The following is a 20,742-nucleotide window of genomic DNA, read 5'->3' on the forward strand; positions in this document are numbered from 1 at the left end:
CAAGGATAACAGGATACATTTCGTTCAAATATATCTATATAAATTTTAATGTATAAATTGTTCTTGAGAGTGGTATAAATTCATTTATTCGTACGTTGAGATATTTAAAGGTTCGAACTCAGTAGAAAAAATACTATGTGCAAAACTATAAATTTTATTGCGCAACAATAATTAATAAAAAGTGTTAAATGAACGACTTTTTTTTGGAACAAATACGATTTATACCACTCTCGATAATAAAATTTATTGTGAAAAATATAAACATATAAATTTATTGTGGGTAATTTTTAATTTATATCTCAGTTGAAGTTTGCTTTTATTGAAATGTATTTTTTTAGTAATCGAATTTATTAAAAAATAATTTTATTTATATACATTGTAATGAATTTGTATAAATTCGTTGGATAACTAATAACGAAACAAACTTATTCGTATTTCAATCTTATTTCTCAATCTTATCATTATTACGAATTGGGTTTACTCCACTTTTAACAAAAATACTTACTGCGATAACATTTTACGGTTTCTTTTTTTTTTTTAATCAATTTATGAGAATATTGTACACTGTGCGTGATTATAAATACAAAAAGAGGATACCTCATTGAACCTACCAATTAACACATTTTTTCCAAAAGTAGACTTGTGTCACTTTCAAAAAAAAATAAAAAAGAAGAAAAAAAACGGCTCATATTATCGTGATCTCGAAAAAATAGAACATGAAAAGCATTCGGTGAAATATAGATACATCAACAGCATAGATATACCGAGGATCAGAATACCTCCGATGATACATCCTATTATCAATCCAACGTTAGAACTTGTATCTTGAATACACATTACTGAAAAAAAAAAGAAAGAAAAAAATCGAACGTATTACGCGTTATCGACAAAAGTTTCTACGTAGCGATTGAAATTTAATAAAATGTCGACGATTCGACGATCTTTACCCGACTTCGTGGCGATTTTCTCCTCGGTGTTGAACGCGATCAAAGTAACGTTGACGATGGTCACGTCGACGTCTTTGACTTTTAAAGTGGTATTCTCACCGCATTTGTAGAGATTGTTCAAAGGAGCGGAAATTACATTGATATTTTCGACAGCGGTGTATCTCTCTTCTAAATTAAAAAAAAAAATATATATATATATATATATATATATATATATATTACTTTCCTTAAAAATACAAATTTTTATAAATAGTCAAACAAAAAAACTCTTACCATTAGAATTGGGAAAATTTGTTTCATCCATGTAAATGTTCAACTCGATGGAATGGAGTAAATAATTCGATTCGTCTTTCTGAAAATTAATCTTAAACGAGTTATTCTTCCCGTACGTCGAATCGTACACGTTATACGATTTGGATTTTGACTTTTCCAACCAAGTTAATTCCATCATCGAATTTGTGTCCCCACAATTTCCGCTCACCGCGCTATCCACAGGTATCGTTAAAACTGTTTCGTTCGTCTAAAAACGAACGGGATCAAGATTAATTCGATAGAAATAAGGGTAAATACGTAATTTATATGATTACAGCGTCTATTATGCGGAAAGTAAAGTAAAGAGGTTTGTTCGCAAGGTATATGTACATACTTTAGATTCTTTCGTCACGTAAGGTATTTTCATAAAAATTGTCATGTTTGCCGCGATACAAGCCACGTGCGTTTTCTCGTTTATCACCACGTAATTATACTCGTTCACGTAAGAATCTGGTACGGGCGTAGTCGATTGATCGGTTGTCGTCGGTTTTGTTTCGGTTGTTATGCTCGACGATGTGCTGGAATCTTGATTTACCAAACAGTCTGTCACTGTTCGGAGAATTAAAGGGGATATTTTTCTTTATTCTTTTAATTGTGAGAAATCAATATTAATACGTTACCTGTTTTCGAATTAAGATTTTCATCGGTATTAAATGCGGTAAAGAGAACGTTGTTTATGTTAATCACGATATCGTCGAGCTTTATCTGCCAATTCTGATCAGTGCAATTGTAAATCCCGGGCGTTGAAAACAGACCGAGATTAAAGTCTGATATTTTGTGTATCTTATCTAAATTATCTAAATTGAATATATGATTACAATAAATAGCAAAAATCGCAAAAAATTTTGATGTTGAAAGTAATTTTTAAACGTACCCGCGTAAACATTGACCTCTATTTGATAAACAAAGATATCAGTTTTATTGCGAGCGATATAAAATATAATATTATTCTCTTCCTTTTGTCCAGATTTTGTCCAGAGCAGTTTCATTTCAGATCTCTTAGTGTCGCAACTGCCAGTTGCGTTAACTTTGGATGGAACAATTATCACATCTTTATTCTTATTCTACGATAAAAATGTATTTATCGTTAGAATTGATAACGTTATAGCAACAACGAAACAAATTTATGTTATAATTCGTGATTTTACGATCTTACTTCCGAATTATTGATATCAATTGATATGTTCATGTTCGCCAGAATACAAGGTATTTTTTCTTTGTTTCGTACGATATAATTAAAGTCATATTCGGAAATATTAATTTTACAATCGGCCACTGAAAAACAAAAATTTGTTTACCTTTCTCATATTTAATTTACTCAATGACAATAATAGAAATATTTTACCCTTTTTCGACGCTAAATTTTCCACATCGAATGGGATCAACAGAATATCGCTTATTGTAACGTTAATGTCGTTTTCTGTCGTTATTACGATTTCTTCCGTGCAAGTATAAATTCCATTTGCGGGTGTGGGGAACAAATTAGCAGAGTTTGTAGCTGATACATATTTACCTGTATCTAATATTTTTATCGTGTTAATGATAATGCATAAAAAACAGATTTATTCGTATTTAATCATAAAATTTAAACGCATACTTATAGCATCCGGAAAATTTTCTTTATCCATGAAAATGTTAATTATTGCGTAGCGAAGCAAATTTTTCTCTATTTTGGAAAAATGAAATAAAATTGAATTTTCATCATCATTCGAGCTCCAAACTAATTTCACCTCAAATGTGTCAGTTGTGCAAGATTCTATGACATTAGTTCTGGTTGGAACTGTTATATTTTTACTTTTCATCTGAAAAACGAAAGATGCACGATCAATTTTTAGATAGATCCAAATATGTGCACGAGCGTTTCAACTTAAAACAACATTTTACATTTCGATTTCTTTTACCTTCAAATCCTTTGTCATATACGACATCTGTACAATAACTGACATTCTTAACAATCCACAAATCGTGTTATTCTTCCATTTCGCAATGTAAGGGAAAATTTTATTATTGGTCCCGTCTTTTTCGGGATTTGTGCACGTTGTCACTTCTGCAAGTGTTCGTAAATGTTTTGTTATCCATCTAAATTTTTTCTCGTCGAACGATGTATATACGACTTTCGTCGTATTTATTATGGATAATGCATCCCCATGGTTATTAATTTACCTTTACGGGAGGAAATATCATTTTTGTTATTGAATGCAATCAGAGAAACGTTTGTCAGGATTAATTCAGTGCCATTCAATTTCACTTCTGTTTTTTCACACTTATGAATTCCGTTCTTCAAGAATGCAGGGAATAAGTGGAGGTCCAAATCTGATTTCGCTACAAACCATTTATCTGCATCTAAAAATTACATCGTATTCGTGAAAAAAAAGGGGGAAAAAATGAAGAAGAATTATTAAAAAATTGTAAACGTTGTGCTTTTCACCATTTGGAAATTTATCTTTGTCCTTATAAATATTAAGATCGATTGAAAAAACCGTGAAATTGGTGTGATCATTGATGAACGTAAATTTAATCGTGTTATTTTTATCAGTTTTTCCTTCTTTCCAACTCAATGTCATTTCAGATACTATAGATGAACAATAGCCTTGCACCATAGCATCATTTGGAACAATGAAATTTGTATTTTTCTGAGAAAGATAGAAATGTTTATTTATTGTATACATTAATTTCCAATCGATAGTGATTTTTGTATTTTTTAATTCTTGCCTCATCATGCGATATCATGAAATTAATTGACATGTTTGCCAAAATGCACGGTTGATCCTTCGTGTTGTTAACAACGTATAAGAAAGTGTCCAGTTTAATTTCATCTTCATCCGTCATTAACGATGGCCAGACTTTAATTTTTGATCCGTTAACGTAAACAGATAACGCTGAAATTTCGTGTCAATTCAATAGCCGATCCGAATTTGATTAAATTTTATTTATAAATTTTAATATATCAACTCACCGATAACGATTGACACGCGTAAAAGTAAAAATTGTACGTTTCCACGATTCATATTTTCTTCACTCTGTAATTATTCACTGTTTTATCTCTGAAATCGTAAATATCGACTCGAATCACTCGCGAATTGTTGAAAATGTTCGATAAAAGGAGGTTGAAAATGAATGGGGAAACGATGCATATGATGCGTGACACATGATGATAGAAATCGCTTTATACTTTATTTTTTAGCGTTATCATTCGTTTCCAGATAGAAATTAGATAAAAACGTTATTTCAGTCGATCGATATATAGTATATTCGTGAATGTACTATCTTTTTCAAATAATTCGATCGAGCAAATTAATTCTTTTTTATTTTAATTCTCGACTAATCTAATTAATCTTTCCATTTTGAAATTTCATAGAATTAGATCGATAGTTTCGATATCATCGATATTTTAAGATTGCTTTCTACTATTATCTATCTTTTATCTATTATTCTAGAAGAAAGAGGATTAAAAACCTATTGTGGGGGGAAAAAAAGTAAGCATTTAATATACAAGATTTGTATTTCTTGCTGATTACAATGTTTTGATATCTATCTTGAAAAAACAATCAATTAAATATTTACTATTATGAAAAATATTATAAAATACAGATCCCTCGCGATATAAAAAATTAATAAACGGGAATCACTGCGTAATGTAACCAAGTTGACAATACACGAGATAATTAAATTAAAAATTATTCGATACGCTCGATACGACAAGTATAAGGCAATAATGTATATGAAAAACGCTGCGTTATATATAATATATATATATATATTGAAAAAAATAAAACTAATTACTTACAATTATGAAAATATATATATATATAGGGACAACGATCCTTCGCAATGATGAAAAAATTATTAAAGAGTCACTGTTTGATGACAAAATACGGATTAATAAACTAAAAATTGAACTAAACAATTAAGATACGCTCGACAACAAATACTAGACGATAATGTAAGTAAACGTTACATCTACAATATCGATTCTAATCTCGATATCGATATATTTCCCCTCGTCTCTGTTTCCATGGCGATAGAGCGGAGAGGAGGGAGGGGGAAGAGAAGGCCTCTTGTTATTATCGTTTCGTGCGCGTACAGCGGTCGACTTAAGCGGCGGTGAACCGGTGATCCGCTCGATCCTTGCAACCCTCTGATTTTTCATTTTGAAATTCGTGGGTGGTTGCGATTTCGTACGTACGCCCCTCTCATTTCGCATTTCGAGTCGGTGGGCGTCGAAGAAACGAGAGAAATTGAAAAAAAGAGCGTAGCAAGCGTGACAAAAATTGCACAGGATGTGGTTGCACGCGCCCACGACAATCCGCATTTAACCGTGTATTAAACGAACGCAACCCTTCGCTCTCCATTCCCCGTTATTGTTCCTGCCAGCTGCCTAATTCACGGTTTCGCCCGATTTTCTCCTCTCTCCCTCTTTCTCTCTCTCTCTCTCTTTCCCTTTTTTTTCCGTTCGGTCACCGATTTCTCGACAAAAATCGTCAAACATCCTATCACGTTCCCCGATTAACGACGAAATCGTGAACGCCGCTGGAACGAGCGATGAAAAGGGATAATCTCGCGTTTAATTTATTCATTTATATTATTTATTTTTTCTTTTCAAATAGAAAATTTCTCCTATTTGGAAAGAGAAATTCAGAAATTTAGAGAAATTCGTGGAACGGTAATATTCCACGAAACGATCCAGATGTTAGCCTTAGTCCTTTGAATGTAACGATCCGATTTTCGTAGCTAGGGAAGAAGGCAATCCATCGTTTCTTTCGCAAACGATGTTTATCCAACGACACGTCCCCCGCTCGTTCGTTAAATAACGCCGACGAAAACTCGAATGATCTCGTTGCCTCGATCCCTACCCGTCCGCCTCATTGTCCACCGGCCGCCATTTTCGTTCCGGTAATTTTCCAAAATTCGCCGAAAAACCACCGCTTTGCGGGGGGGAGGGCTGGCCAGGTTAGGCAAGGTCCCGTTTTTTCAAGCCGCCATTCAATAATCGCCACGTGTTTTTTCTCTTCCTCTCTCTCCTTTCTTGCACGCCGCGATAAAAACGATATAACGTTCAATAACGGTCGTTTAATTAACCGAGATTGAAACGGCACATATGAAACACGCGTTCAACGATGAATTCTCCTGTTTTTCACCTCGACTCGCGCCAATGAAATCCACCGCGGCAGAGACGTAAAGTATAATAAAACATACGATATGTATCTTTACGAGGCGAGGCCGTTAATCGTCGATCGAAAACTTTTCCAACGGATTCATCGAGCATTGCTCGATCAATCGGGCATCTGTCGAAAGAAACACTGTCGAAGGGCTCGAACCAACCCCTTCCTCCGTGTCTCCTCACTGGACCTTTACGGACGAGTGGTTACCCACAATGCGCGACTCGTGAAAGGTGCACGAACAAAGGTGGATGAACGGATATGCCGATTGTTCAACGCGTGACACGAATTTCGTACATCGACGAGCCACCGCGCTCGCCGTAGTCCCTCGCTCACTCTCACGAGAAACATTTCGCCAACAACAATTTTGCTTTCGCCGCGTGTCCTACGTGTTGCAAAAAATGTATTTTCCCGAGCAATAAATCAAATCCCGAGCAAAATTTCGCGACGATAATTCGTTGGAAACAAATAAGAGGAGCTCCTCTCCCCCCCCCCCGTTTTGGGGAAGAACAGGACGGTATCGCGTTTAATCGCGACGATTGCCCCGAGTCGCAATACGTTTAACTCGGATCTATGCACACACGCGCGCCTCGTCCACGCACGGCGACGCGAGAGGAAGTTAAATTAACGAGTGAAGCTTGGTGTACGGAGCGGAGTTTGTTGCAGGAGGGAAGCGTATCTCGGATATGCAAATTCGTAATAACGTATTGCCCTGCGAGCGGCGAGCTCGTTGAAATTTACCGAAACGAAAATCGCAATAAATCGGATAAAATCGTATCACCTATCCTCCCCGGTTTCTCTATCGATTCGTCTCTGTTCTCGATCGTCTTCGCTCTATCGAAGATGCGAGCCGATTTTTCGATTTTTCCACCAAAAATCGATTTTTGCTTTACGTAAAGCAAGCATCGACTAAATATCTTCCATCTAAATATCTATGGTGGTAAGAGTGTAGGAAAGGAAAGGAAAGAATCAGAAGAAACGGAGCGAAACTCTTCACCGGTTCACACGCGACAGCTGAAAGACGCGCGAAACGAACCACGTGAACTTACGTGAAACGCGTGAATTTTATGTTCCGTGAACGAGCCACCCTTGCGGCGCGACTCTACCCTTTCCTTCTCCAGCCCGTGCGAAAGACACGGCCGATTTGATTCATCTTCGTTCCTCCTGTGTGTGCGTTTTCGATACGTTAAAAAAGAATTCACGTCGTTACGAACATTTCGCGCCGTTTGAAATTTTTCAACGTCCGGTAGGAAACGGCCAAGAGAATCCCTCGAGGATATTTCCGTTGGTTCACGTGCTTCCGGATTAAGGAACGATCGATGGGCACGTGTCTTCTCTCCTGTCAGCGAAAAGGTTTCATTTTTTTCTCCCCCCCTAGGTATAGGCGGATGTGCGAAGTCATTTTCCACTTTCTTCGTGCTCCGAGTGTCATTGATCATTTTTTTCCCCCATCGATGATTGATAAAATAATAACAATTATTATCGTTGTTGTTATCGTAGCTATTCGTACGCGTATTATTTTTCGGATCTCTATTGAATTATTCGACGAGAACGCGAGAATTTTAATTATCGAGATTAATTTCTTTTCGAAAAGTAAAATAAATATCTTGGATAGGATAGGATAATAAAGTAGCATAAGAGCAGCGGAGTGTCGTAAAACTCGGGCCTCGAATTCGCTCGAATTCCCGACAGGGTCTTCTTTGTGTAATCGTGACCCATTATTTCCATGCTGGGGGCACGTAAACCATATGGTTCACGTGATCATCGATGCACGCGTTCTCGATCCTCGATCGAGCTATCGAATTCACGAAATTTAAACTTTACACGCGCGATCAGTTCCACGTCCGCGCTTCGTTGGCTTCATGGGAAATAACGTTGGCCATTCTCTGTCCCTGCATTTTTTTTTCTTTCTCTCTTCTTCTTCTTCTTCCTCCTTGCACCCCTTCGTTCTCCCCCTCAAAAGTTCACCCGTGTTCGAAGCGCGTACAACACTCCCAGCCATTTTGCATTCGTTTCCGATCGGACGATTACGATTAGATATTTAAATGTTTCGTTCGTTGTTGCGCGCAATTCAGCGTTACGTTACATTCTAAAAGTGGACACAGAACAATTAGCAATGGGTTCACCGAGCCGTAGCCGCTAAATATGCATCAGATTGCGATCCGAAACTCACTTTTTTGTCGATCGTGTATCCTGTGCGTTATCGATGTCACCGTGGCGAAAAGCCCTTTTGCCTCTTTCTATTTTTTCTTCTTCCTTTTCTTTTTCTTTTTTCCTTTTTTTTTTGGCGAAAAAATCTTGTTTCGTTTACATTCGACCGTTACAGGAATGGTATTTGTGCGAGAGAGCATTGTTCATTGTGCAACGGCGTACACCTGCGCTTTATGATTACTAAAAACGGAAGAACTCCCCCGTATACCTGTTTCACCTGTACTTTTCTGTACTTTCAACGCGTGTATCATGTAAATGATAAAAAATGTAAATATCGTTCTTTAAACGATATTCTTTGGAGAACATTTCATGAATCGAATAAATTATCAGGAAAATACGTTTTTTTTACACGTTATTCTCAATTTATTATATTGTAATTAGTATTAATTTATAAAATATATATAAATAGTTATTTCGAAATTATAAAATAGATTTTTCATCCATAATTATATGTAAATAAAAAAAATGTTAATCATTAGAAACAAATAAGGGAACTTTTTTAATAATTTTATCACGCGTAGAAATATTTATATCAAAAATCTTATATTATCAACCATCGATATCAAAATTTGCGTGTTCGTACGACGATAAAACAGATTTGTTTCAAAAAATTTCTTCTTCGTAAAGATTTAAAATATTGAGAAAATATAAAAATAATAAATTACTTTACAAATTGATAAATCTAATAATAATTTTACGAATAATTACATGCTATAAATAAACTGTTAGTAAAATTGATAAATTATTTACAAAAAATTAATAAATTTAAATTATAAATTTATAGGTAATTATATTAAATTAATAAAAAAAATAATCAAAATAAATCGTTAATGAAATATTAAAATTATAATTAAATATTTTTGCTTGTATTGTTATCGATATGATAGCTGTAGCGCTTGACTTTACCTACCGAGTCTTATTACGTTTATGTTATGCGAACTCTAATTATTACTCGACTTTCGTACATAGTAAAATATCGAAGCCACGCGTGTTAATTTTGATTATAAGTAAAAAAATTTTTCATAAATATCAAAATACTTTTTAACGGATGTTTTATTATCTAACAAATATTTTATTCAATCAGAGCGTTTAAAGTGCGCGTTTCATTCGTAAATGTGATACGTTTCATTGTACGATGGACAATCAAGAAATTAATAACAATGTTATCTTCGAACAGTAAGTCGTATATTTTTTGAGTGATTTATTTTTTAAATTGATTATGAACATAATGGAATATCTTTTACGTCATTGTAATTGTTATTTATTTCATACTAAAAGTAGATTGCTAAATCAATAACTTTTTATATTTCACAATTGTTTTAATTTATTTATCATTTCCACATTTTAAATATAATCTAAATTTTTTTCATATTTCTTAAATGTTTTAATTTTGATAAGATTTCTCAATTATTTATAATAAATTGTAATTATGGAATTGATTTTGATATCGTATATAAAAAACAGATTTTGATATTAAAATAAAAATATGAAAATTTATTTTAATATAGAATGATAATATAGAATTCCAAAAGTTTAAATAATTAAACTATTTTTTTCTTTTTCAAATTACATAAAATTTATATTTTTACAATTAATTACCTTTAGAGTTATAGAAATTGTAGTTGCTAGATGGCGTTCAATTAGATTTTTTTACAACAAATGACGCAACGCCGCCATTAAACGAAATTTTCAGTGATATTCTTGTTTCATCTGTGATTCTTTCTCTCGTAATTTGAAGGTAAACGTTTACGATTATAAGTTCTAATTACAAGATATAAGAATATTTTTCGTAAAAATAATTATGTTATACAGACAAACAAAAGTTAACAAATAAAATGCATCTTCTTGAAAAAGCAACAAGTACAATGGTGGAATGTGTCATGAGAAACATTCGATACGACTGTAATTTATTTTTGTCTGAGAAAATGTACAGAGCGTGTTTGCTATAGTTTCTTTCAAGGATTCTCGATTTGGTTGGCAATACATTTGCGACGATTCACCGTAGTATCGATTACTTTATAAAAAGATTCAAGGCACGACATAAAGAAACACTCGTATGAAAAAAATAACATATATTCGTTTATCACATTCGAGAATTTTCAACATGTATCAGTCACGCTCGATCGATTGTGCGTTTAAACGACGTCCGTTTACGTAAAGCGGATTCTAACCGATCGTCATCAAAAGCTTCGCTTGATGAAATCAAAGCAAAGCGATTCGGCGAAAATTAAGAAGAAAGGAAGCCGATTAAAGGTAAGGCGGCGCTCGTAGTTCTTACCGCCGATAAATTTATCATTTGCATCTATTTACATCTAAATCGATAATCGATTTCACGGGTACGCCTCTTACAGATGTACATTTAGCATTAAACACATATACAACGTGTTGGTTATTCATATTCTATGTTTAATTACTATTGAATTTATGTACATATATATGTATATTTTTTAAAAATTCGATATATAATATGAATTGATTTTCAATTTTAAATATTAACATATTCGTAAAATATAAGGAAAAATATTTGATTTCAAGATAATAATTTAAAATAATAATTCGACTTTCGATTATTCTTACTACTTTTCGTTATGAAGTTATCAAGTACCGTCATCTACGCATTTATCATTCTCTACATATACTTTCTTTAACCTCACAAAAAATTTTGTTGTCTTTTCATTTTTTTCTTTTCTGCGCAACAGAGAAGTTACCTGATTTGTTAGTTTTATTCTATGGTCATTTTCAATTTACTTTTTTTTTTCAAGCAATTTAACATAATTTCATTCTTTTTTATTTTATATATTTTAAATCTAATTATTCACAGGATTAAAAAAACTCCGATTAAAAAAATTTTTGCCAACACGTATCAATGTCTGATACTTTTTTAATAGAACTTTACAATCATTTTCGTCCATCGATATTTTGCTCATAACATTTAACACTATTCTTTTATTCTCATATTGATTCTCCTTCCTTGCTTGGACATCGGAACATAGTTTATAACAGGCAGATAACGAGTTACGATTAGCAATAATGACTCAACTGCATCGATGATTAGTGATTACAACCGTTTTACGGCAGCCCTTTTTTTATTTGAGACCGACACTGTACAGATAACAAACATTTTATAAGCTCAAGGTGTGAATCGTGAAACGATTCTTAAACAGAGAGATATATATGTATATATACAGCGTGTTTGAAAAAATTAAGCTGGCTCTATCTAAGCTCGGTATCGTGTCGCGTTCGTAGGCAGAGGTAGCTTATCGTGACCGGTTATAAAAGAACAGATAAATGATACGTGAAGCACACGCGGCCGACTTCGAGATCGCGGTCGACTCGGTCAAGCAGGGTCACCGCTTCCGCGACTGTCCCATACCAGCGATGTACGTCGTGCTTGGTTCCTACATATGTATCATCTGTGAATTTAATTTAGGTATATAGTAGTTAGAAAAGTATTTTTTTTTTTTTACATTTGTTTACGAACATTCGTATTTGGTAAACAGACGATATCAATGAATAGAAAATGATATTTAAAAAATGGTATTTAAAATTTTCCTTTTTTCGATAACATCTTTGAATGAATAAATGTATTCGAAAAATAGAATACATTTAACGATAAAGTATACGAAAAATTATAGAACAAAAACTGTATTTAATATATACTTAACGAAAAGATATAAAAGATACATATTTGTGATATTCACGGAACAATACCATGAAAACGTTTGATCATTGATCCGTCTTGAACTATCTCTACTTCCGGTTCGTGCGTTACGATCACTGAAGTCAATTCGATCAAATGAAGTTCCCAATGAAACATTCTCCGCAATACGACAAGCGTATTTATTTCTAAACATTTCGCAAGTATCCGGTTTTACGTATATTTAACGACACAAAATTAACGCGCAAATATCAACGCCTCGAGGAAACCGATAAGGCTCGTTTCCGTTCTGGTAGATTGTCTACGTTTCATAAATCCGATGGACGATCAGGAAGAATTCAGCCAACGAATTCGCGTCAGTTTTTATCCGCAATAAAATTATGTGCCGTTTCAGTAACGTGATTAACTCCTTATCGATCGAGCACTAACCGCGTTCAACGTATATCCGATCATACGCTCGAATTACGTCTTCCGAACGAAAAATAGATCTTTTCGTAGCACTCATATATTGATTCCAAGTGTTAAAACAGTGTCGATATTTTGTAAAGAAAATTTCATCGATGGAAAATCGGTATGCTTTGTCGTTGGTTCAACGTCACTGTACAGAGCTGGTTCACTGGCCCTTGTGCTAATATAGAGGACACAGGGAATCAAATTGTTATCAATTGTGGCGATAATTCGCCGTTACAACGAGTTCATCATCGAATCGGTTACCCAGGGAGAATCCATTAAAATGCGATATACCGGAAACGACCGAGTCATCTTGCAATCTTGTTTGATCGAAAACGAACTATTCTCCGCGCAAACGAATCTAGTAATTTTCAAATTTTATTTACGATTTTATTTAGGATAATTTAGTTAGTTTAACGCGACGATCAAAATTTTCAAATTTTATTAAACTTCACTATTTCGTTCTTATTCTAAATTAAATTATACGTATACGTATAGTCTCCTGCATGATTTTTTAAGACAGACGATGTTTAACATACGTTTGGAAATTCGAGTTCCATGTTATAAAACGTTATCGACAAATCGATCGATCCTTTTCTAATCCAATCTTCAATACTCGAGAGAAAAAGACGTCTTGAACTTGGCCGTCTCGATGAGAAATCGCGACAAGAGGATTTCACGACTCGCCTAATTCCCATAGTAAAAGATTAAATCTCGATACGATTGAATTTTTTATATTATATATTTATATACGCTGCGTGCTTTTTATCTTTTGATCGAATAGTAATGTGCAGTTCTAGCGTTTTCTCTCGATAATTTTTTTAAGCACAACTTAACGAACTTCGTATTTCTACTCTTTCTATCTTTAATAGTCAAGTACTTTTCCGTGCGTACGTTGACATGCTGTGGCGTCGTAAAGATTCACCGAGGTCGAAGCTAATCGAAATTAAATCGCGTCATCTCGAAACGATTTCTATCCCTCTGTCGCCATTCTCTCTCTCTCTCTCTCTCTCTCTCTCTCTCTCTCTCTTTCTCTCTCTCTCTCTCTCTCTCTCTCTCTCTCTCTCTCTCTCTCTCTCTCTCTCTCGTGCTAGACTCGTTGATATCAGTTTTTGATTACGTCTATACTCGTTGCTATTGACTTTCCTTTAAAAACACAGAGCTCGTCATTTCTCGATATTTCAAGTATTTTTCATTGTTTCATAATCAAAACATGCGGCCACAAAGGGAAAACATAATGGATGTTTCTCTACTTTAAAAAAAAATGGAATATTTTTCAAACCAAGGTAAATCGATAATCTCACCATCAATTGATCATAAACTGAAAAAGTACATTTAAGTCGTAAAAGATGTGTTCGAATATCTTAATCTTTACTATAGTAAAGGCTAGACAACAAAGAAATGTATCGAAAGATTCGAAATCCGAAAGGATGTCCAAAGTCTTTATTTTAATGTCTCTTCGAATCTTACAATTTCAATAAATTCTTTGCGAGACAAAAGAATTTTTACCTGGGATCGAATAGTGATTTATGATAGCTTAACCATAATAAACCATAGATAATTCTGGCGTAAAAAAAGATTGGCTATATCCCATCCCTCTATTCTATATATAGCTTTTATTAACCGTAAACACAAACAATTTTCTCAATTAGTTAACCGTTAAGTTAAGGTTTTCGGTATGTTCGTGATTTTTCGCCTTGTGTACGCCTCGTCCTCACTCGCAATTTTTTTTTCTCGGTGAACGGTCCAGGGCCGCTCGAGAGGTAAACCTTCGAGCAAAACGACTTTCAGAGCCCGCAGTAATGTACTTTCACATTTGCAAGACCGAGGCATTGAATCGTGTTGGAAACTCGTTTCGTATTGCGCGACGGAGAAGCGATAGGAGGCGGACAGGGATGGAGGAGAAAGAGAGAGAGAGAAAGAGAGAGAAACCACCTTCAACGGGAATGATTTTTCGCAACGATGCACCACGACGGCGACGGTGCCTCGAGGCTTCTCACGAAAATGCTAGCTGCCCGCCTCGTTTCGAGTGGAACGGTAACCCACCGTTGACGTTCATCGGTTTCGTGAGCATTGCGTTCGTCTACCGTGTCTGCGTGCTCGAAACACGCTCGATTCGTATAATTTAGGTGAGTCCGACAGTGTGGAAACCGTTTGTTCGTTAAAAATCATATATATTTTTTTTTATCCACGCTTACTATCGAGTCATCGAAAGTATTTTCGAGCATACTACGTTCCTGGCTGAACTTTAGAGACCGCGGGCGAATACATGGTTCGCGGTACTCTGATATTTAGAGAGCGATCTGTATTCACATTCCCGCGCAGGACAGCAAGTGCAGTGACCCAGTGACACGTGGAAAATCTGGTCGGTGGCGTTCGTGCACGGTGCGCGGATGGATCGTATCGAAAACTCGCGAAGTGACTTTACTTCGGTCTAATATCGATGATGACAGTCGCCCTCGTGGCATATAGCTTAGCTTTTTGGCAAGGAAAAAAATCCGCGTGACTTGCTCGCCACGGCAGATTCAAGGTGCCTCGATCGCTACGCAAATAGCGACGATTTTAATTTTCCATTTGCCAGGACGTACAAAGTCTCGGCGATCTCGAGTTCCTCGACTTTCCAATCCGTGAATCGCGATCGAGTATCCCCGACGTCGCTTTTCACTTCGATCTTGTTACATGTCACAAAGTTTTGCAAAGAAAAACAGAACCGCCGATAAAAATAAAAAAAACTGTGATATACTTCGAATTGAATAATTTTAAAATTTAACTCTCGAAAGTAATTTATTTCATATGAAAATAATGCGAATAATAACGTAAGGACGATATACGATACAATATAATTCGGAAAATGGATACGATCGGGATCTGGCCGTGAAAGGAGAATAACGGGCCGAACGCTGTTGCGTTTCCAGGTCAGATAGGAGCGCGTGAATTTTCGTACGAAAAACGGGTGCCCGTAGGCTCCCTCTCTTTCTCTTTGTCCATTTTCGAAGGCACTTGCCGTGAAACCGTTGAGGGATTTTTAAAGTAGGGTGCAGAAGCGCGACTGGCGGAGTGGGGTGCAGCACGATGTGGCGAAGTGGGATCGAGGGAGGGGCGTACCGTCGTACGGTCTGACTCTCTTTTATTGCACCCTCCTCTCTGGGTCGGTGCCGTGGACCCAATTCGCTCAGAGATCTGAACGACGTTGCGCCTCCAGCGGATATATTATAGACCCGTCGGATTTTCACGTCCGGATTGGAAAATTCAGAGTCCCGCCCGAGAACCGCTGTCCTTTAATGGCCAGTGACGTCACGCATCGCCAGATACGCGATTAGAACAGGCCAGTCTCTAATGGGATCGTGACTTTTCACATTACCGCGTTCCGATCACGGACAGAACGATTCGTCTCGTTTGCTTTCGAAATTTTCTCACGATACGACTGATTCACGCTAGAACTCTTCGTTCGGTCGATAATAATTATCGATCGCTACATGTTTTTCACGCGATTCTCAGCTCGCGTTTCGTGCAAGAAAAAGATCGACTGTATCTTTAGACTAGGGGGGGGAGGGAAGGTATTGACGCAAAAAGATCCGGTTTCACTTGGCTCGCACGCAAACAGATTATCTTCTAATCTAGAGGCCGAAATTTCTAATTACGTTATCGCCCAACTTTCGCAAACATTCAAGATACGTCGATGATCGTCGGAATATCGATCTCTTCCATTTCTTTATACGACAATGAGAATATTTCAAGAAATGGGCGTAGCTTCCGGATATGAATGGATCGGTAATATGCGGGGAGGTTATTTTTGTAATTTACAAAAAGACCGTCATCATATTATTAATACTCCGTCATTTATATAAAGTAGTCATAAAGATATCAAATTCTCGAATGTAAACGCGATTTCTTCAAGTTTCTCTTGTTTTTTTGAACGAATGCACATTAAATGATTTCAATGGTATGCATGGTAAATTCTTTTCAGAATCTAAAAAGTTTAAATTCTAAATCTTAATCTTCTAAATAAATCCTAAATCTTAACAAATAAAATATCCTCGATGAAGTATTGTTTTCTTTATTAATGCGTTCTTCTATTCGACATTTTCATAAAAAACGATCGTATGAAGTTGATGAAAAAAATAGGAAATTTTCGATCTCTCGTTTATTATTGTTTAATGAGATTATGAATTAATCACAAGACACGAGCGCGAATGTTGGCGACGACGGTGGCACGACCGTGAAAGTGCTTAGATCGGTCGGAATTTTACTTATTTCCGTTTCTCACTACCATGGTTGCAAATCGCTGGTTCGATTACCCGTATACTGTTGTCTTTTCTTTTTTTTTGTCGGAAACCGGCGTATCGTGACGCATGGTAAAACGAGAAATCGATGAAGAAAACGATTGCACGAAACAAATGTTTATTTCGTTGTAATTTAGCATTATAAAATTAACGGATAAAATAAACGCGTATATTTTTCATTATGGGTTATGTATATCATGATTCTAAATAAAATTGCATATAAAGCAAAATAAAATTTCATAAATTGATCATATTGGAAAAGCGATTCGCGTCATCCACCGACGTCATTATGATTCCGCTCAAATGCGGAAAAACATTAACATTAGAGTAACGAAAAGCATATGCTCTTGAAAATTAAGGTATAAAACATTTGCGGAAAATTCAATGTTTTGCTATTCAAACTAGAGAGGCTTGTTGCTTGTTGTTTTATAACATTTTCATGTGGCAATGTCCATATGTTCTGCAGATTCATGCGATAAAGAGGCCGTGATGGTTTCTTAAAGCAACAACTGTTAAAATGTGTATACGTCAGTGTGGCACATGAGTCATTCGAGAGGAAACGAGGACGGGGTGCTTGATGCGCCCACAATATCGCCGTTCCTGTGCGGAAAGTGAGCGTAAATCGCCGAAGCGATCCGAAGATGGCCGAAGTAGGGCCGTCGTGCGGCAGTCGAGCCCGAGCGATCCCTCGATCGTGGTCGTGCGTGTTGGAACGACAGGTACGGGCAGTCAGTAGTGGATTAGCGGCAACGGGAGCAGCAGCAGCAGCGTCCACGGCAGCGGCGGTGGTGCAGCGCTAACAACAGAACGAAACGAAGAGGAGGTATGATCGCTCGAATCGACGGAAGACATCGCGAAACGGGTAAATAACATCGCATTTACCCTGTCCCGGAAACGTCCATTGAGTGAAACGAAGGTGCGCGCAAACGCTGGCTGCTCCACGGAATATGTATGTGACGGAGGTGGGCGAGGGCCGTGCGAAAAAGTGGCGAAAACTGTGAGAGAGGTGCAGTGCCTCCACGTCGGTGGCAGTGGCGGTGTTGGTAGTAGTGGTGCTGGTGGTGTGGTGGTCGTGGCGGTGGTGGTGGCGGCGGTGTGGCGTTGCTGGTGCTACTTCGGTGTATATGCGCGCGTGTATTGGTGGGACACGCACTTCGGCGGGGCCGTGGTTCTCGCTCTCTCTCCTGTTACATCTCATTCCCTCTTTCTCTCGAACCCCTCTATTCACCGCGACTATCCTCTTTGTCGCCCTCACGGAGGCCATCGTACCGAAAGCGACCGAGCCAGGCCAGGCACTACGCAAGATGGCTGTGTGTCGCTAACGAGAGGCCGACAAACCAGACGGGGAAAAGACAACCCGGGGATAAACGGAACATGCTGCTACGTGATCGTCGGGCCCGTCCCTGAACAGAGAGACACTGGCCAAGAAGCGAGAGGTACGTTTTCTTTTTCTATTACATTACATTGTCGATGACTCGCTTCGTTTTCCTTCCTTCGTTCTTTCTTTTTGACACGCCGATCTCGTGTGTTTCCATCTCTCTCACTCCGATCTGTAAAATGACACATTTCAAAATTTTTTCGGATGATTTTGTGGTTGACAGGTTGTCGAAGATATCATGACTCGTGTATCGTATTCGCTTCATTTTCACTCGAAAGATTTATAACATCATCTATCGTTTTACATACGTGTATATCTCACGAACGTACGTTCGATACGAGGAAAATATAAACAAATTAAAGTTTTCTCTTTGTGAACGTCGGCCAATCGCCGTGTGTTCATTCTATAAAACTTTTTTTTGCGAAAGCTAGTCGCCCGATCGCGCGTTCGTACGTTATAATTTACTTCACGTAAGCGACGTGACAGTTTAAATTTTTTTTCCGCACCAGGTTTCGTATGACATCGACGCGACAGTCATTTAGAAGACCGTGAGACGGGAAACCGAATCGAGAACATCTGTTGCCGAAAGCTTGAAAAGGCGAACATAACCTCAAAATGTCGGTTTGCATGCGTCGGTAGGTAGAAGATACGTGATCGGTCCGTATTGTCCACGTCTTTTTCCTCAGTTTGTGTTTTCAACAAGCTTATTGGTGGGTGTTTGCGTGTGCGTTTGTGCTCGATAAACAACTTTCGTCGCAAATATTTTGCAAACTTTTCCAACCTTAACGATCGTTTCGAGCGTGGATCTCAATAGTATGTTGCGCAGTGGGACGCAACTCTGCGAAACATCGTATCCCCGGAATTGAACGAAATGTCAGTGGAATCGTGCCGACGGAGTGGAAAAATTTCAGCGTTGTAAGACGTTGTTATATGAAGAACATCTGTTTTAAGCAAATGCGTGCACGTATGTTAAAATTTACATTGCAAAAATATATATTGGATCGGGATTTTTACGTGTCATCGTATTGCACGTTGTTGGTATACGTACATATGTACACACGATATTTTACTCATTACGAATAAAATTTTATTGCTTTTCGTTGCGTCGTCGGAAATTTAAGTTCGCTTGGAAATTTTCCATATACCGTAGTATACCATTGTTCACTTCGTATCATATTCTTGCTATATTTGATCATTTATAAATTCGTTTCTTTTTTTTCATGTTAAAAACTGTGCGAGAGACAAAAACGATATTATTTAGATATTTCTCGTTGAAATCTAGGAATGAATATTATATTCATATATCGAAATAATTATTTCCCAATTGAAATCATGTTTTCAGCGACGGATCGAAAGCTGCGAACGATTTTAGTTGGGATTAAGTTTTCAAAAGATGTTTCGTTAAATATTGTTTTCTGAATCGAAACGATTAGCAAAAATAATATTAAATTAGAAAAAAATAAGTGTTGAGTTGAATCATTTTCCCGCGGAACTTTGACTGAAAATCCAATTAGTTTCATTCGTATCTCGCTTCCTCCACTTCGAACTCTGCGCGTTCATCCGCAGATCGATCGGTGCTCTATATTGTCGCGTTTGATTATCGTTTTCTAATTATCGACTGCGTCTGGCAGTTCGTGCGGCAAACGAAGTAATCGGAAGTGGCAACTGTGCGATCGGTTAGCATATTTTATCTCGTTTCTGCTAGGTTTCAAACGTGGCCTTCGAAATGGCCTTTCGGCTGAAAAGTCTTGTTTCTCGACTACTCGACACGTGCGGACGCATTTCAGAAGGACATTGCCACTTTAAGATTGCTATTCCTCTTCATCATGCGTGCGTAAATGTACGTCTTCCATTTGATTATTTTTTTTTTTTTTTTTTGCTTTGCCACGTTTTGTCTTTAATCTTGGAATAGGGGAATGACAAAGCACTACACCGGTTTTTATGATAGCATGTGTATAGCATAAAGGGCGAGGCGCCTACGTAGGCTGTTTCTAACGATCGTTATTGTTTCGAAAGACATTACTATGGAGTAATATTAGCGAAATTGTGTGGCAATGACAAAGTTTGATCGAAGATTGTTATTTCGTGATTTCAAGGCGATCACGAGCAATGCCGCGGAGTAAACCGAATATCGATCGATTACATCAAGCGAATGTAACTTGCTATAGCACTCGGGGACATTTGATGAACTAAGTTAACCTTAAGTTGACCTTAAATAAAGGAATAAGTTACGTGTAGTTCTGTACAATAGATCAAATTTATTTCTAAATTTTGAAATATGATTTTTACATGTAAATTAATAATCGTAAATCGTACTTTAAATAATATTCAACTGTCTTTGTCT

The 20,742-nt window shown here is 36.7% G+C and overlaps 3 protein-coding genes across 37 annotated transcripts in view; 1 reads left to right on the forward strand and 2 right to left on the reverse strand.

Annotated features, from left to right (window-relative positions):
- Positions 1-309: 309 nt before the first annotated feature.
- LOC108002945 (uncharacterized) lies at positions 310-5,230 on the reverse strand. 2 transcript variants are annotated; one of them, XM_017064954.3, is made up of 15 exons: positions 5,047-5,230; positions 4,216-4,303; positions 3,972-4,138; positions 3,688-3,892; positions 3,423-3,602; positions 3,161-3,306; positions 2,857-3,061; positions 2,605-2,778; positions 2,416-2,534; positions 2,134-2,323; positions 1,880-2,056; positions 1,594-1,808; positions 1,221-1,467; positions 948-1,115; positions 310-839 (listed from the first exon to the last, which is right to left on the reverse strand). In XM_017064954.3, the coding sequence occupies exons 2-15, from the start codon at positions 4,265-4,267 to the stop codon at positions 691-693; spliced, it is 2,394 nt and encodes a 797-aa protein (XP_016920443.2). In that variant the 5' UTR covers positions 4,268-4,303; positions 5,047-5,230; the 3' UTR covers positions 310-690. The 2 variants fall into 2 exon arrangements, with proteins under 2 accessions (XP_016920443.2, XP_061927424.1); XM_062071440.1 differs by having other exon boundaries at positions 4,216-4,279; positions 5,047-5,199.
- Positions 5,231-16,866: 11,636 nt separating this feature from the next.
- LOC108002695 (uncharacterized) lies at positions 16,867-18,284 on the reverse strand. The gene is made up of 3 exons (XM_062071985.1): positions 18,237-18,284; positions 17,903-18,130; positions 16,867-17,816 (listed from the first exon to the last, which is right to left on the reverse strand). The coding sequence occupies exons 1-3, from the start codon at positions 18,282-18,284 to the stop codon at positions 17,343-17,345; spliced, it is 750 nt and encodes a 249-aa protein (XP_061927969.1). The 3' UTR covers positions 16,867-17,342.
- LOC108002696 (homeodomain-interacting protein kinase 2) overlaps positions 18,130-20,742 on the forward strand; it is a 29,638-nt gene continuing 27,025 nt past the window's right edge. For 32 of the 34 annotated variants that reach the window (XM_062071382.1, XM_062071399.1, XM_062071384.1 and 29 more), the window contains exon 1: positions 18,130-18,456. The gene's annotated coding sequence lies outside the window, so the exon portion shown is untranslated. Of the gene's footprint in view, positions 18,457-18,907; positions 19,034-20,742 lie in introns of all 34 variants that reach the window. The other 2 variants (XM_062071381.1, XM_062071415.1) reach the window with 1 other exon arrangement.

The sequence above is a fragment of the Apis cerana genome, linkage group LG2, assembly GCF_029169275.1.
Source record: "Apis cerana isolate GH-2021 linkage group LG2, AcerK_1.0, whole genome shotgun sequence".
In the NCBI taxonomy this organism is placed as follows: Eukaryota; Metazoa; Arthropoda; class Insecta; order Hymenoptera; family Apidae; genus Apis; species Apis cerana.